Genomic DNA, 17,175 nt, shown 5'->3' on the forward strand with positions numbered 1-17,175 from the left:
TATTGATGTGTCGCCCCTACTCACCCATGCAGTGCTCTGACCACAGTCTTCTCCAGCGGGTTGTTGGTGTACTTGCTGTCTAAGCTGAAAGAGTAATCTGCTTCGCATGTGAACGTGACCTTAAAGGAGCCGTCACAGCAGAATACCGTGTGCGAGGAGCAGCAGAAGTCCTGCGGGCCAGTGGGCAGCAACCTGCCCCTGTGCCTGAAGGCCAGGGCCATGGAGAGCTTCTGAGGCGGGGACGTCATCTTCGGGCGCAGGAAGGGTACAACCTTCCCCACAGGGGTCCCCATGTCAGAGCCTTTGGTGCTGCTCTTAGCAAAGGCCAAGCCTGGGCCCCCCCTCTTTGAATGTTCTGCGAGGAGCAGGGCGTAGGAATGCTCCGCAGCCACGAAAGAGGTCTGGCTTGCATTGGAACTCTCGTGGGTCTCCTTGGGAAGTGCTGGCTGGGCTTCTGCAGGGGCCCAACTGCCAGGACCCACGCTCTCTTCCTCTGGGCTGACCATGGGGTCTGAAGACAGATTACTCTGGTCAGAGGAGGGCTTGGGTAACGGCCCACCTTTCTGACTTTTAACTCCTCTGTGGTATTCGTGGTCTGATGTCCCACACAAAAGCTGTTCTTTAGAAAGTGGAACAGTGTTTTGCGGCAGCTCCAGGGAGCAGGGGAGGTTTCTGGGCTCGGGGGATGGCGTGCTGGAGGTAGCAGCACTCAGAGCCAGGTCGGCCAGCATGTTTAGGGCCTGGGAGTCACAGCCGACAACGGAGGTTTCAGTCGGGGCTTTTGGGGCCACTGTGACATGTTCTGGTTGGGCTGTATTTATGCTAATAACATCTTGACCACTGGAAATTTCTGATTGAAGCTGTAAAGCAGTTTCTCCTTTGGCTTCAGTGTAAGAGAAAAAAAGACAAATAAAATTTGATTTCCATACAACTAATTCTTTGTTGTATTACTATGGCTCAATGAAAGGGAACAGTTTGGGGGACATATTCAAGAAAAACTTCTTAGTATGTTGCAAGGTTTGTATTAAGTTTTTATTATCAGACTGAGGTCTTATCCAGTTCCCTGAGGTTTTATAATGTGTTTTCCAGAGGAACAAGCCCTAAGGAGTATGCATATTAATTTAAAAAAAAAATCACCCTTTGAAACTGCATGTACTGATCTACACACAAGGCATACTGCTCAGCTAGAGAAATATACAAAGACAAAAAAAAAAAAAAAAACCCAAAACAAGAAAACAAGACTTCTGCCTTCAGATGGCTTACAGTCTAGTGAGAATCTAAGAGTTTCTAAGTTTAAAGTGTATATTATAGAATGTTAACGTACTTCCTTAGAAATCTTTTCACAAGTCATTACAGAAATCACCGAAGTTCAAAATAGAGACAATTTTAACCATACTGATGTTTAATTACAATGTTATGATAAGAATAAAACATGAGAACTGTTTTAAGAATATTCTGAATTGCCAATTAACTTCAAGTTTTAAAACTTCAGTTTTAACATTGAAAACATTTCTTCTCTGCTCTGCAAAAAAGCAAATCTCCTTATCTACTGATAATTCTTTCAGCAGGTAGTCAAATCTCCCCATGTGCCTCTGGTCAGAAAACACATGCTCAGGTGGTTTACTTGCCTTCTTAAAAGCGGTTATCACGAAGGACAAAGCTCACAACAGAACTAGGCAGTGAGTCCCTGTAGCAGGTGGCTGGATGAACAGAAAAGCCAAATGTGCCCCCCTCTTTATAATTAGTAGTAGCAGGTCTGACATGAATTACCAACCTGTCTCCAAAGGCCAGTGACAATACGTTTACAGAGGAAACTCTGGCTTATGAGGTCGTCAAACAGAAAGATGAGAGTGTGAATATGGTGAGTAGGGTGGAATTAATCAAGCACTGCCCAGTTTGTATTTAACATACAAAGCTCCAAGGGAGTGAGGTGGGAGAAAGTGACCCAGAGAGTTGTCTCATGAGCCCCCTGGGTGTACTGGAAACATGAAGTCCATTTTAGGATCGATATGTCTGCTGACAGTTCATTCTACCTTTAATACCATGGCTCTTATACCGAGTGCCATTCTGTATAGAATCAAGCGACAGAGTCCATTTTAATAAGTATGTGTCATTTCAGGTAATGGAGAAGGCACTGGTGACTCACTTTAGTACTCTTGCCTGGAAAATCCAATGGACAGAGGAGTCTGGTAGGCTGCAGTCCATGGGGTCGCTAAGAGTCAGACCCGACTGAGCGACTTCATTTTCCCTTTGCCCTTTCATTCATTGGAGCAGGAAACGGCAACCCACTCCAGTGTTCTTGCCTGGAGAATCCCAGGGATGGGGTAGTCTGGTGGGCTGCCGTCTATGGGATCGCACAGAGTCGGACACGACTGAACCGACTTAGCAGCAGCAGCAGCATTTCAGGTAAATCACTTAAGTGACTTGTTAGACATTTTCAATTCATTAAAAATACAATACTGATTATCTCTTCTTAAGAAATATACATAAGAAGATGCCAAATGAAATATAAAGATATAGAGATTTCAATAAATAAAAACTATATTGAAAACTTTAAAAAGGACAGAAAACCATCAGCTTCAGTAACAAAATGATTAAGCCTTCTTAAACTCTAATATTTCTTTCTTTTTTTTTCTTTCAGTGTTACTTTTTAAAAAAATTCTTTGTTTTTTCTAATATTTCAAGTAAAAGAAATGAAGCAGATTAAGACATAAAAGAAAAATTAAGACATTATTTAAAAGGTGGTAATCTTACAATTTTAACTTGGAATATGGCTGCAGGATGTATACAGACATTTGCAATACAAATCAGGCTTTTTCTGAATGCACATTGTGAAAACTTTGCATTTGCTGCCAATGCCATCATACACCTCCACTAATGGACGAGCCTGCAAGTATCTGGAGGCCAGTTCGGCACAAGGAATTCTAACGACATGGCATTATGTATGTGTCTATGCTCATCCTGTCTACAAACTAATTGGAAAGACAGAACCAAGACACACTAGATGACTGGAACAGTATGTTCTCAAAAGCCCAAAAGGAATTGAAAGAAAGGAGAGATGAGTGCAGATCAGAGTCCCAGGAAACGCCTCTATGTGACTGAGCTGAGCCCAGGCGATTCACAGCAGTGACCACAGGTGTGGAGTGTGGGAGCCTGGCACGGGGAAACGGCAGGGGAGAGATATGGAGCCTTGGGGAGACTACCTTGTGATCGCCTGGGGTGACAAGCAGAGTCAGCGTTTGGTATGACTCTCTATAGGCTGTACAGTGATGATATTTCAGGATATCTTCAGTCATAAACAACTTGAAACAAACTGAGGAAAGGGACTTCCCTACAGGTCCAGTGGTTAAGACTCCGTGCCTCCAATGTGGGGTCACAGGTTTTGCTGCAGTGAGGTGCACTTGAAAACTTTAAAAAAAAAAAAAAAAAAGGAAAGAAAAAAACCAAGCTCATCGGTAACACCATCACATCAACAAAAGTTTTTTTCCCTGAATTCTACCTAAGATTTTTTAAAAATCTAAAGATAGATAAGAGAGAAAGAAGAATCATGAGATTAGACAGAAAACTGATAGGATTACAAAGGTATGAGGAAATGAAGGTTTTTCTAAACAAGAAACAGCACTAGCACAACAGGACTCAAGACTGAAAACCCTGTAAATGGCACAGGTCTTGCCAAGTGGTGGGGGCTGCACTGCACTCAGAGAGCATGGGCATGAGAGCGGCGTGCATCGAGGTGAAGAGCCAAGGCCATGATGACTTGAGAACTTTCCAGTGATGAGGAGCTTCCAGCAGGTGGAACACAGAAGCTCACATAAGGAGATTCCATTATCCTCTTCCACAAATGCAGAAGTAAATAAACTTAATGCCTTTTTAAGACCAAATACAGCATTCTGGATTCTTGACTGCTTTGAACCACCTCTTTATAGTTCCCTCTGGGCAGACTTTTAACTTCTCCTTTTTATAACTGATTATGGTCCAGAAAAGTACTGCCATATGCTACCTGCTTGTGAATTTAGTCACTTAAAAAGACCATTTATACTTTAACTCTGGTAAACTGTTTCTGTTCTGGCTTTCTGCAAACTGAAAAGTAGGTTTTACTTAATAAAGGCATGAATCTTCACACCTTCCTAATTGATTCAAAATAGGAAACCAAGTTACTCGTCCTGTCAGAGTCTGAACTACAGAAGACAGCAAGAACCTGACAGACTTCAGCTGATCTCATACTGGTCAACATACTATCTTGCAATCTCGATTAGTCTGTATTGTGGTGTTGAGATATATAGGAAGTATGTTTCTTACCAGGTTGTGGCTGTTTTCTGAGTCTTGGATTCTGATTGCCTTTTACTATATTTACCCTCTGTTTTTGTGGAGATTTCTTCGTGGGTGGCTTAGCCGTTGGAACAGGGGTGTCTGGAGAGGTCTCTCGTCTCCTTGCCCTTTTAGCATTTGTTGCCACTGGAACATCTTTAGAACTAGGAGCTTCTTGGGCTTTCCTATCCAGTTTGGTTATCTGCACAAACTGTGCAGTCAGCACTTCAGCACCTTATGCAGAAAAGACACCGTTTTTTAAGAGGTGGGGGCTCACATATTTTATCAGCATAGCTTTCTCCTTTGATTTCTTATGTTGTATGGGGGTAACTTTAGTAATGGGGAATAAAATATAAAATTTGGGATAATTCATTAACAATTTTTCTTTTAACAAAGCAAGAGTTAAAAAGCTCTCACATAAGTATAAAAATATGAACTTGTTAAGTTTGGTCTATCTATCCAGATTAGAAGAAAATATCAGAGTAATAACTTTCTAAAAATAAAACAACAGTTTTTGTAAAAATTTCATAATCTTTGCTGACTGATGTGACAGGTAAGGCTGAATATTTTAGTTCACAGCACTGGGACAAATAACTTAATTTACACAAAAGCAACAAAGCTCTCATGAAGTGACGTGGTTGAAACCGTAAGCACACTGTAGAGATAAGACTGCAGATTTACAAAGACCTTACATGTTTTTCTTCACTACACCTAAATATTAATACCAAAGCCTTAACACCTGCTTGAAAAATCACCTCTTAAGAGGGATGGAGGAAGGGACACTGAACAAAGTCCTCATCTGATTTAATTCCCTATCAACCTACTACCCTTATATCAGAAAGCAAAGAAAAACTAAAGAGCCTGTTGATGAAAGTGAAAGAGGAGAGTGAAAAAGTTGGCTTAAAACTCAACATTCAGAAAACTAAGATCATGGCATCCGGTCCCATCAATTCATGGCAAATAAATGGGGAAACAATGGAAACAGTGACAGACTTTATTTTTTTGGGCTCCCAAATCACTGCAGATGGTGACTGCAGTCATGAAATTTAAAAAAAATTTGCTCCTTGGAAGAAAAGCTATGGTTTTTCCAGTATTCATGTATGGATGTGAGAACTGGACTATAAAGAAAGCTGAGTGCCGAAGAATTGATGGTTTTGAACTGTGGTGCTGGAGAAGACGAGAATCCCTTGGACTGCACGGAGATCCAACTAGTCCATCCTAAAGGAAATCATCTCTGAATATTCATTGGAAGGACTGAAGCTGAAGCTCCAATACTTTGGCCACCTGATGTGAAGAACTGACTCATTGGAAAAGACTCTGATGCTGGCAAAGATTGAAACCGGGAGGAGAAGGGGACGACAGAGGATGAGACAGTTGGATGGCAGAACTGACTCAATGGACATGAGTTTGAATAAGCTCCGGGAGTTGGTGATGGACAGGGAAGGCTGGCGTTCTATAGCCCATGGGGTTGCAAAGAATCGGACACGACTGAGCAACTGAACCAAACTGAACTTACAAAATGCTCAGGTTTACTTCTTAAGGAAAGAGCTAAAGGTGGAGGGAGATGAGAAAAAAACTATTAATGACCTGCTTGTATCAAACATAGCAAGTGTTTTAGTGCTTTAAGAGTTTAAAAAAAAATGTTAATAAATGTTCCCTGTGAAAACTGTTTTCCACACTGTGTATATAAATTTATCATACTTGTGAATGTGTGTAAATATTTTAAAATCACATCATATAGAAAATACTGTTGCTAATTGCTAACAGAAAAATGATACTAAACAGTATAAGAATGTGATGGTTATTAGTGAAATGTAAAAAAGAGGCCAACTTCATGTTTCTGAAAATTAGAGGAATAAGTGGTTTTTTAAAAAGCTTTTAGGCTCCCTTAATGTTGAACATTTCCCTGGGTTTAATTATTTTCTTCCCTACTAAACTAATAAAGGCAACAGAGTAGCATATTTTTGTTTCCAGAATAAGACTTCTGATTCTACATCAGTTGCAATTTTAAAAAATGTTGCCATAAAAAAGGCAAAATATAAATCAAGCAGGAAAATGAAAGTGAAACTGAAAGTCACTCAGTCATGTCCGACTCTGTGTGACCCCATGGACTATACAGTCCATGGAATTCTCCAGGCCAGAATACTGGAGTGGGTAGCCTTTTTTTTTCTCCAGGGGATCTTCCCAACCCAGGGATTGAACCCAGGTCTCCTGCATAAAAGTGGAAAATGGTTAATATTAAATTGAGAAGAGAAAGGAAACAAGATGAGATGATCAAGATGAGGGGACATGTTAGATCTGCACGGGTAGGAAGTGAACACCTCTCATGACCCAGGTCCTGGGAGGAAAAGGGGAAACACGACCCTGCGGGGACTACCCTGCTTATCTGCATCACTCAACAGCATGTCTCTCAAACTGCGCACAATAACCCATGGGTGGACTGTCAAATAAACCTAGTGGGCTGCAACCAGAATTCTTTATTAAATGAAACAGAATATATCAGATTATACTGCACAAAGTTAGGGTAAATGTTTTCTGAAATTTCTGTTTCAGTATGTATGCATTTGCGTATACTGGACTAAAACATAAAACATATTTCTTACAGTGGATGAAATTTAAAACATTTTGAGAAATAATGACAACATATATGTTGAATTATAGATACTATATTTAATACCTTTAAGTATATTCATATAGAGAAGAAAGCCAATACGGTTGGCCTGGAATGTGTGCGGAAACAGTATGTGTGTGGCTGCTTCATGCTTCCCTTCTTTCCACCACCTTCCTAAACACACACACCATTTCTCAAACTATAATTGGTCAGAAATAACTATTTGTTAAACCAAAGGGTAAAATCTTAATTATCTAGGATCCTGGGGGATCCACACATCTCCAGTATTTCTTCTTTAGGCATCAAAAGTGTTACATTTTGATGACAGACAACATGACAGACAGGGCCGGCTAAGGCACACACTCATAAGCACCTTCCCGCTTTGCCTGCGGTCAAGTACAGAGAGGATGGGGAAATGCCTGAGGGGCCCTGGCCACAGTCTGCTCGCCCTTCTCGAAGGGAACATGGAGCGTAAGTTCCCTCAGTTCAGTTTAGTTCAGTTCAGTTCAGTCACTCAGTCGTGTCCGACTCTTTGCGACCCCCATGGACTGCAGCATGCCAGGACTCCCTGTCTATCACCAACTCCCGGAGCTTACTCAAACTCATGTCCATTGAGTCGGTGATGCCATCCAACCATCTCATCCTCTGTCATCCCCTTCTCTTGCCTTCAATCTTTCCCAGCATCAGGGTCTTTTCTAATGAGTCGGTTCTATACATCAGGTGGCCAAAGTATTGGAGTTTCAGCTTCAGCATCAGTCCTTCCAATAAATATTAAGGACTGATTTCCTTTAAGTGCCCTAGTTTTAAACAAATACACTACACATATCTGAGGGGGCTCTAAGCCAGAGTTGTGCTGTCTGCTGTGCTCTGCTGGCTCAAGCGCACTTGACTAATGCTAAATGGCTCTGGATGCGGGCTCCTACTCAGTTTTCAGGGACAATAAAACCACTTATGAACTGTTTCTTTACATACTTCTCCAGGCCACTGGACACTGTTTCAGTAGGTCCGTACCAGACAGCAGGTCCAGGTGACCACCTTTAGAATACACCAAGGATTAGAACTCTGCCCCAGGGTACTCTGGTCGTGGAGGCCCAGGTGGACCCTCTTTAGATGTGCTCAGGCCGTCACTCAAAACTTTCTACCAGTTGCTCTTAGTGTGCCTGATGTTAGGAGATCCTGTCCAATCTGTCCCAGGGCAGTTCAGAAACTGAAAGACCTTATTTCTTAGAAAGGTAAGTAAATAACTAAGTGGCAATTTCACAAGTGAATAGGAGCAGTTTTACAAGTGAATAGGAGCTTCTGGTGGGCAAGCTCTTGTCCTGTTGACTTTCACCTGTCAGCTAGATCAGTGCTCCCCAGCTCTAGTGCGCAAACAAGCCACCGGGAGAAAACTCACAGATGTCACCAAGCTATGGTCCAGGACGGTCACACAGGGACAGGATGGAGACACAACGTTTGAAAACCCACATGATGTGCTTACCTCTTTTTCTCCTCTGAGGAAACTGTCCTTTGACTAGCTTGAGAGTCGTGGTAGAGGCGGGACCCTTGCTTCCTCCAGCAGTCCTTTTGGGGAAGGGTCGGTGCAAGTTCACCCTTTTACTCTGTACCATGGGCAGAGTGCTCGCCTTTCTCTTGGGCTGCACTCTCAGATTTGGTGCTAGGCTCAGCGGGACCAGAGCTCCCTGTCTTGCTTGAAACACATCTTCAGAGCTATTTCCAGTTTCTATATCTTTTCTTCCTTCTGCTTCTGAATCGTGAAATTCAGGATCTGGAGTCATCACTAAAGAAAAGCCTGTATTGCAAATCCCATCTGAAATACAAGGAGACTGAGGACGCTCTGCCAATAGACCTAACACAGTAGACACTCCCAAAATGTACCCACTCGCATCTGAAAAATAAGACTTCAGCTGAGTTAAAGACTGTAAAGGGCACTTTTCAGCTGGAGGAGTCAAGTCAAAAGCACTGGACACTTGGCCAGAGAAGCCGGTTTCCTTAAATCCATCCTGGGAAGCAGCAGTCAGCGGAGGGCTTTTGTTCACCTTGGACAAGTCTTGGAAATTATGCTTTACTAACGTGTTTAGAGAGATTCCTTTTTCAGAAAGTGATTTCTTTGCTTCTAGCAGGGCACAATTGAGGGCAGGCAAAACAGGCACCACTTTCAATGAGATGTCATCTTCAACTTTCAAGTCTGTCAGACCTAAAATATATATACGTGTATTAAAAACCTGAAGTTCTTTTTTTTTTTCAAAAATCATGCAGAAAAAAAATGCTTTACGTTACAAAATTATAGGATGGTTAAATATGATGCAGTGTTTCAAATGGTAATCTAAATAGCAATTAATAGAAGGTTTATGAATGCATTTAATGAATATATATTATCTTCATATATATGAAAATACATACACACAGAATCAAAACAGAGTCATTCAGGAGGGATGATAAGATGAGAATGAAGAAGGCAGGCCTGGCTCCAGCTCCGAAAAATAGCACCGGCTCAGAGTTGGCAGAATTGCTTTTCTGTTCTTATCTGTACCTTATATGACCTACTTCAAACTCTCTTAACAAGGTAGTCAAAGGTGCAAACGTCCTTTGGTTCGCATTTTGACTTTCCTTTTTCTTCTAGCTTTCAGTTCAGTTCAGTTCAGTCGCTCAGTCGTGTCCGACTCTTTGCGACACCATGAATCGCAGCATGCCAGGCCTCCCTGTCCATCACCAACTCCCGGAGTTTACTCAAACTCATGTCCATCGAGTCAGTGATGCCATTCAGCCATCTCATCCTCTGTCGTCCCCTTCTCCTCCTGCCCCCAATCCCTCCCAGCATGAGATATAATTGAAATACAGCACTGTGTACATTCAGAATTTACAGCATAATGATCTGACTTACATACATCATTTAAACAGTTACCTCAGTAAGTCCAGTGAACATCCATCATATCAGTAGATACAAAATTAAAGAAGTAAAAAAATTTTTTTCCTTGTGATGGGAACCAACTGAACTCAAACAAAGTAAACCCCTAAGTAACCCTCAAGTTAATATTATGTAACTAGACTGACTAGTCTGTGTTCCTCAATGAAGGAAGAGTGGTGATGGACTCATTAAAGTGACAATCAGGCTGACACCTGACAGCTCTGCATGAGAGGCTAGACTGTGCTTATTCTCCAGTTTTACTTATTATCTCCCCTTACCAGAGCCTTTCTGGACTTTGTTTCCTAACTGCCCTCTGAAATTCTAATACCACCGATCTACTGTATATCTATTTATATCCTGCATGAGCAATACTTTTTGCCCCTAATAGACAATTCCTGGTCCTGGGGAAGGAGACAAGCAGTCCAGACAAAGGCAAGTGCTTCTGTGAAGACTTTAAGTCCTACTGACGGGGAGACTATGATAAAACTACTTCCTGGCTATTGCTCTTCAAGAACAACTGAATCCAGTTTTGGACATGCTGAATGTGAGTAACATCTGAGACACCTAGATGGAAAGAGATGTCAATAGGCAGGTGGATACCTGAGTGCGGAGTAGACTTGCAAGGATAAGCCTGTAGAGATGAAGGATTGACCAGGGAGAGTAAAGGGGGAAAGTTATTTCAGAGAAGAAAACAGTTGCCAGAGTCATGTGCTGCTTGGGGTTTAAGATGAGGACTGAAACATGGCCCACAGCTGTCGTGGACTGCCTGTGCCCTTACCTGCTGCTGATGGAGGTGAATGGAATAAATGCAATCCATGTAGACCTGTCTGCTCCTCTCCAAAACCTACACAGAATGAGAATCAGAAGAAAATCAGGTTGCTGATTTGATAAAAGTAAACATATTGGAAAACATTTTTTCGAAAAAGTTGTCCTTACCTGTTTCGGACATTAAGGCTGATGATGTAAGTAAAATGAAAAATTCTCGATCTTCTAAGCATTTGATTATTGCCTTAAACATAAAAAAGCAAGAAAGAAGATTCAATTCCCTCTTCCTTCTACCACATTCTTCAGAGATTTTTAACCTTATGAAAAGTTAAGGAAAAAGATTCTTGAAATTTTAGTATTTATGGGAAGCAGAACAATTTTGTCCCCAGTATCAGAAATTTCAAGTCCCTTACTGCTCAGATAATCTTTGCCTTGTTAGGGCTACATATAATAAATAACTGGGACATCAAGGGTTAGTTTTTGGATAGTGTTCAACTATGTAACAAATCAATCAGAAACTCTTTTCATTGTCACGCTGTGCAAGTAGCTGCTCTGTTTCCCGTTAGCCACTACAAATTCAAGGTCAATCAGACCTATGATTAACATCAATAAGCTCAGGTTAACACAAAACATATCACAGAATCCTGCAACTAGAAAAACTGGAAGATATCATCCATTAAAGAAATCCTTTCCACAGCATACTAGGAGATGGGTTAAAAACAGGCAATAACATCATTAGGTCCCTGGTAATAAGAAATGCAGACAGAAAATGCAGCTCTTCTTTCCCATTATTCACCATTTCAAAAGCCTATATACACATAACAAAGACAAAATCCAATGTTCATATAATAATCACTGAGTTTAAAAAAACAGAATAAATATACCACTTCATGAAGCGATAAAATACTCTTATTTCAAAAATTGTCAGGTCATAAGCCTACAAATCTGATAAATTAATAAATCATTCACTAACAACTCAAGTATGAAAAAAAGACTTCTAATTCTTTATTAGAACGCCATCCACAGGAACCATCACTATGGTGCATCTCCATATGTTTCTCCTAGTCTCTGTGTATCAAGTTCTCAATTTCAGGGAAAATAATAATTATATGTTAAATGGATGACTCTTACCAACTGTTCCCTTTTAATGTATTCTATTAGTTTATCCACTTTCTCCCCCTGTTTGTTTGAGAGCTCCACCTCATACATATTGAAGCACATGTCTTGGCAACAGACTGTGGAAAAAAATCAGAAACAGAACATTTCTTATTTTAAAATACTATGATGCTTATTTTTTTTAACAACTGATTTATTCATTTTATATTTTAAAAGAAGAAATAGGAATACTATTCAAAAAACATGGATCATTCAATGTTCTTGGTTATAAAACCCCTTAATAAAAAGTTACTGTATACAGTATTTAAAAACAATGCTTTTATTTATACTACACAAATATAAAGTTAAGAAGACAAATAAATACATATAAATAAAAACATCAATGTTGTCATGAATTAATCTAAATGACTAAGAACTTTCCTTCTCATGTTTGCTGCTTTATTTCTTCATTTAAAAGTATAGGTGACCCTTGAATGCCTCTCCCTCAACCCTCTGCACAGTCAGTTATTTCCAATATATGATTACCCTGGGTAATCATGATTCCACACCCATGGATTGGGTGGTACTATAATATGTACTACTGAAAAAAAACTGCTTATAAGTGGACTTAAGCGATTCAAACCTGTGTTGTTCCAGAGTCAGTGGTAAATAAATAAAAACAACCACAAAACCTCTGTTCTCCTTGAAAGTATACTATGATTATGAGTTTCCAACTGTTTGTAAGTGTATCTCTGCTTAATTCCCTCAGTATTCTATATTAAAGCTAGTCTCTGCCATATTAAATGAAAACTACTGTTCATCACTTTGAGCTGGCCTCCCAGGAACTGAATCACATGGTTACTCTATCCCTTTCACAAAAGACCCTTTTAAGAATCACTTAAGGGAAAAACAGAAGTAAGGAGGGAGAGAAAGTATGTGTGCACACACGTGTGTGTATGAAAGAGAGAGTGGAAAACAACCGGAACAAAGCTCAGGACACGCAGTGTACCATAACATCTGAACAGACCTTTGTGCTCCATGTAATTCTGTTTTTTAAAAGCAGCTTCTGGTAGTCTCTCTTTCAAAGATGACACTTTCATTACATACTTAAAATCTAGTTCATGTGGTCTAAAAAACAAAACAATATCATGTAATGTAATAAACATTGAAACTAGAGCTTCATAACTTTTGATTTTCTAATATAAATGAAAACAAAACTATTAAAATCACAAAAATTCTTAAATCTATAAACTCTAAGTCAAATAATGCATATATTCATAACTAGAAATTTTTGGGTATATGAGCTTATAAATTGGCTTCCCTAGTGGCTCAGACAATAAAAAATCTGCCTGCAATGCAGGAGATCTGGGTTCAATCCCTGGGTCAGGAAGATACCCTAAAGAAGGGAATGGCAACCGACTCCAGTACTCTTGCCTGGAGAATTCTATGTACTGAGAAGCCTGGCAGGCTATAGCCCACGGGGTCACGAGGAGTCGGGCATGACAAGACTATCCATGGGGTCACAAAGAGTCAGGCATGACTGAGGACTAACACCTCATAAACCATGGTCTGCAAATATGTTCACATTAACTGAATGCATGCATTTTGTTATAACCAAAATATCCAGAAGTGTGGAAGAATTATGTATTCTGGAATGGAATGAGAATCTTCTAGAAATTATACCACATAAGAGTTGAAAGCTTTCGACAATACAGGACTGCCTACCATGCAGGACCACAGAAAGAAGCACATCTAGACTAGCACCATTTCCTTCTTTAAAACTTATTTAGAAATACTTGTACACTTACAGATACCTCCTTTTCCCCCTAAATACTTCTCTGTGTGCACTTTTACGAAAAACATTTCCTTCTATAACTCCCCGCCACACACAAAAAATATACCTGTCTGAATGCAGAGTTCCAAAGAACAGCAAGGAGAGAAAAGAAAGCCTTCCTAAGTGATCAATGCAAAGAAATAGAGGTAAACAATAGAATGGGAAAGACTAGAGATCTTTTCTAGAAAATGAGAGATACCAAGGGAACATTTCTTTTTTTTTTTCCAAGGGAACATTTCATGCAAAGATGGGCACAATAAAGGACAGAAATGGTATGGACCTTAACAGAAGCAGAAGATATCAAGGTGTGGCACTAATACACAGAAGAACTATACAAAAAAAGATCTTAATGATCCAGATAACCATGAGGGTTTGATCACTCACCTAGAGCCAGACATCCTGGAGTGCGAAGTCAAGTAGGCCTTAGGAAGCATCACTAGGAACAAAGCTAGTGGAGGTGATGAAATTCCAGCTGAGCTATTTCAAATCCTAAAAGATGATGCTGTTAAAGTGCTGCACTCAATATGCCAGCAAATTTGGAAAACTTCAGCAGTGGTCACAGGACCAGAAAAGGTCAATTTTCATTCCAGTCCCAAAGAAAGGCAATGCTAAAGAATGCTCAAACTACTGAACAATCACACACATCTCACATGCTAGCAAGTAATGCTAAAAATTCTCCAAATGAGATTGGTATGTGAATCATTCAACAGTATGTGAACTGAAACTTCCAGATGTTCAAATTGGATTTAGAAAAGGCAGAGAAGCCAGCGATCAAATTGCCGACATCTGTTGGAACACAGAAAAAGCAAAAGAGTTCCAGAAAAACATCTACTACTACTTTATCCACTCCAAAGCCTTTGACTGTGTGGAACACAACAAACTGTGGAAAATTCTTAAAGAGATGGGAATACCAGGCCACCTTGCCGCCTCCTGAGAAACCTGTATGCAGGTCAAGAAGCAACACTTTGAACTGGACATGGAACTATGGACTGGTTCCAAATTGGGAAAGGAGTATGCGAAGGCTGTATACTGTCACCCTGCTTATTTAACTTCTATGCAGAGTTCATCATGCGAAATGCCAGGCTGAATGAATCCCAAGCTGGAATCAAGATTGCCAGAAGAAATATCAATAACTTCAGATACACAGGTGACACCACCCTTATGGCAGAAAGTGAAGAAGAGCTAAAGAGCCTCTTGATGAAAGTGAAAGAGGAGAGTGAAAAAGCTGTTTTAAAAGACGCTTGTTCCTTGGAAGAAAAGCTATGATCAACCTAGACAACATATTAAAAAGCAGAGATATTACTTAGTCAACAAAGGTCCATCAAGTCAAAGCTATGGTTTTTCCAGTAGTCATGAATGGATGTGAGAGTTGGACTATAAAGAAAGCTGAGCACCTCGGAACTGATGTTTTTGAATTGTAGCGTTGGAGAACACTCTTGGGAATCCCCTGGACTGCAAGGAGATCCAACCAGTCCATCCTAAAGGAAATCAGTCCTGAATATTCACTGGAAGGACTGAAGCTGAAGCTCCAATATTTTGGCCACCTGATGAGAAGAACTGATTTATTGGGAAAGACCCTGATGCTGGGAAAGATTGAAGGCGGGAGGAGAAGGGGACAACAGAGGATGAGATGGTTGGATGGCATCATTGACTCAATGGACCAGCTCCGGGTGTTGGTGATGGACAGGGAAGCCTGGCATGCTGCAGTCCATGGAATCGCAAAGAGTCGAACATGACTAAGCGACTGAACTGATATAACCACAAAACAATTAGCAAAATCAAGACATCAATGATACAGTACAGTTCTTTAATCTACAGCACTCACTAAGGTCCGGTAACAAAAGGCGCTGCTTGCTTCTGGTCCAGCATCCAATCCAGGATGACACACGACACTTACTTATGTCTCTCTCATCTCCTTCAACCTGCAAAAGCCTTCATCTTCACTGACCTTGATATTTCTGAATAATACAGGCCATTTACTTTGCAGACTGTCCCTCAATTTGGGCATGTCTAATGCTTCCTCCTGATTAGATTGGCAGGAACACCACAGACATGACATCATGTCATTCTCTGTGTATCGTGTCAGGAATCTCCTGAAGTTTCTTTCTTTCCTGGTGATGTGAACTTATCCACTGAGTTAAAATGGTATCTGCAGCTTCTTCTATTATAAAGTTTGCATTCCTTGCTTTATGAGATATGTAAATTCCATCAAACTTCCACCTACTTTATCAAGCCTCCATTGATCATTATGATGTTGCCAAAATGTGATATCCTAAATTCATCACTCTTTCTACACTTACTGCTGCTGCTGCTAAGTCACTTTAGTAGTGTCCAACTCTGTGTGACGCCATAGACGACAGCCGACCAGGCTCCCTCGTTCCTGGGATTCTCCAGCCAAGAACACTAGAGTGGGTTCTACACTGACTAGTTGTACTCTATACAACTACTAAGCCTGTGTACTGCAACTCCTGCAGCCTGCATGCCTAAAGCCTGTGCTTCTCAATGAGAGAAGCCACCACCATGAGAAGCCCGAGCACTGCAAATGGAGAGTAGCCCCCTACTCGCCATAACCAGAGAAAGCTGCACAAAGCAATGAAGGCTCATGCAGTCTAAAGAAATAAACACAAAACTTAAAAAAAAAGCCAATAAAAAAATTATTTCTAATAAAACGCTAACTTTCACTTTTTATTTCAGTTAAAGCATGTCTAACTTTCAAGGAGTTTGGGGGCAAACTAAGTAGATTAAATAAAAAAGTATCACAAGATGCCCAGAAAAAAATACTGTAATTCATTATAATATAAATACATGTAACAGCTCCTCTATTTAATACTACTCTAGGAAAATCCTGTGAAAATTAGAAAATTAGATCCTGCATATCTTAATAAAAACTATAATAGAATTAAGTGGCTATAATCTGCATCTGTTATCTAGGCAAGTACAATTTGTTTCTCACAGAAAGTCAAACTTCCAGCATTAAGTAAGTTAATTTAGCCTGAGAGGTTATTTTTCCACGAATGGATTAAGATGCTAAAATTTTAAAGGTGATTTATCAAAGATTATAAAGCTAAAAAGTAGGAACTTCACTTTGCCAACAAAGGTCCATATAGCCAAAGCTATGGTTTTTCTAGCAGTCATGTACAGATGTGAGAGCTGGACCATAATGAAGGCTGAGCACCAAAGAACTGATGTTTTTCAACTATGGTGTTGGAGAAGACTCTTGAGACTTCCTTGGACAGGAAGGAGATCAAACCAGTGAATCCTCAAGGAAATCAATCCTGAATATTCACTGGAAGGACTGATGCTGAAGCTCCAATACTGTGGCCACCTGATATAAAGAGCCGACTCACTGGAAAGATCCTGATGCTGGGAAAGATTGAGGGCAGGAGGAGAAGGGGACGATAGAGGACAAGACGGTTGGATGGCATCACTGACTCAATGGACATGAGTTTGAGCAAACTCCAGGAGATAATGAAGGACAGGGAAGTCTGGCGTGCTACAGTCCATGGGGTCACAGAGTCAGACACAGCTTAGCAATTGAGCAACAATAAAACTAACTCATTCCAAAGCAAAGGTCAGATTTAGATTTGAATTTAGGTCTCTTGTGTCACGGCCCTGTACTCTATACATCTCCCGAAGAATAACCTAAAACCAAGT

At 40.4% G+C, this 17,175-nt stretch overlaps 1 protein-coding gene across 7 annotated transcripts in view; it reads right to left on the reverse strand.

The window, feature by feature from the left end:
* The window catches only part of TASOR2 (transcription activation suppressor family member 2), a 64,564-nt gene that overhangs the window by 12,961 nt on the left and 34,428 nt on the right, over nt 1-17,175 (reverse strand). For all 7 annotated transcript variants that reach the window (XM_065921375.1, XM_065921374.1, XM_065921377.1 and 4 more), the window contains 7 exons: nt 12,715-12,815; nt 11,724-11,827; nt 10,764-10,836; nt 10,606-10,671; nt 8,400-9,116; nt 4,300-4,542; nt 25-883 (listed from right to left, as the gene is read on the reverse strand). In XM_065921375.1, the coding sequence (XP_065777447.1) occupies nt 25-883; nt 4,300-4,542; nt 8,400-9,116; nt 10,606-10,671; nt 10,764-10,836; nt 11,724-11,827; nt 12,715-12,815 (2,163 nt within the window). The remainder of the gene's footprint in view (nt 1-24; nt 884-4,299; nt 4,543-8,399; nt 9,117-10,605; nt 10,672-10,763; nt 10,837-11,723; nt 11,828-12,714; nt 12,816-17,175) is intronic.

This window comes from Muntiacus reevesi, chromosome 2 (genome assembly GCF_963930625.1).
Source record: "Muntiacus reevesi chromosome 2, mMunRee1.1, whole genome shotgun sequence".
Lineage (NCBI taxonomy): Eukaryota > Metazoa > Chordata > Mammalia > Artiodactyla > Cervidae > Muntiacus > Muntiacus reevesi.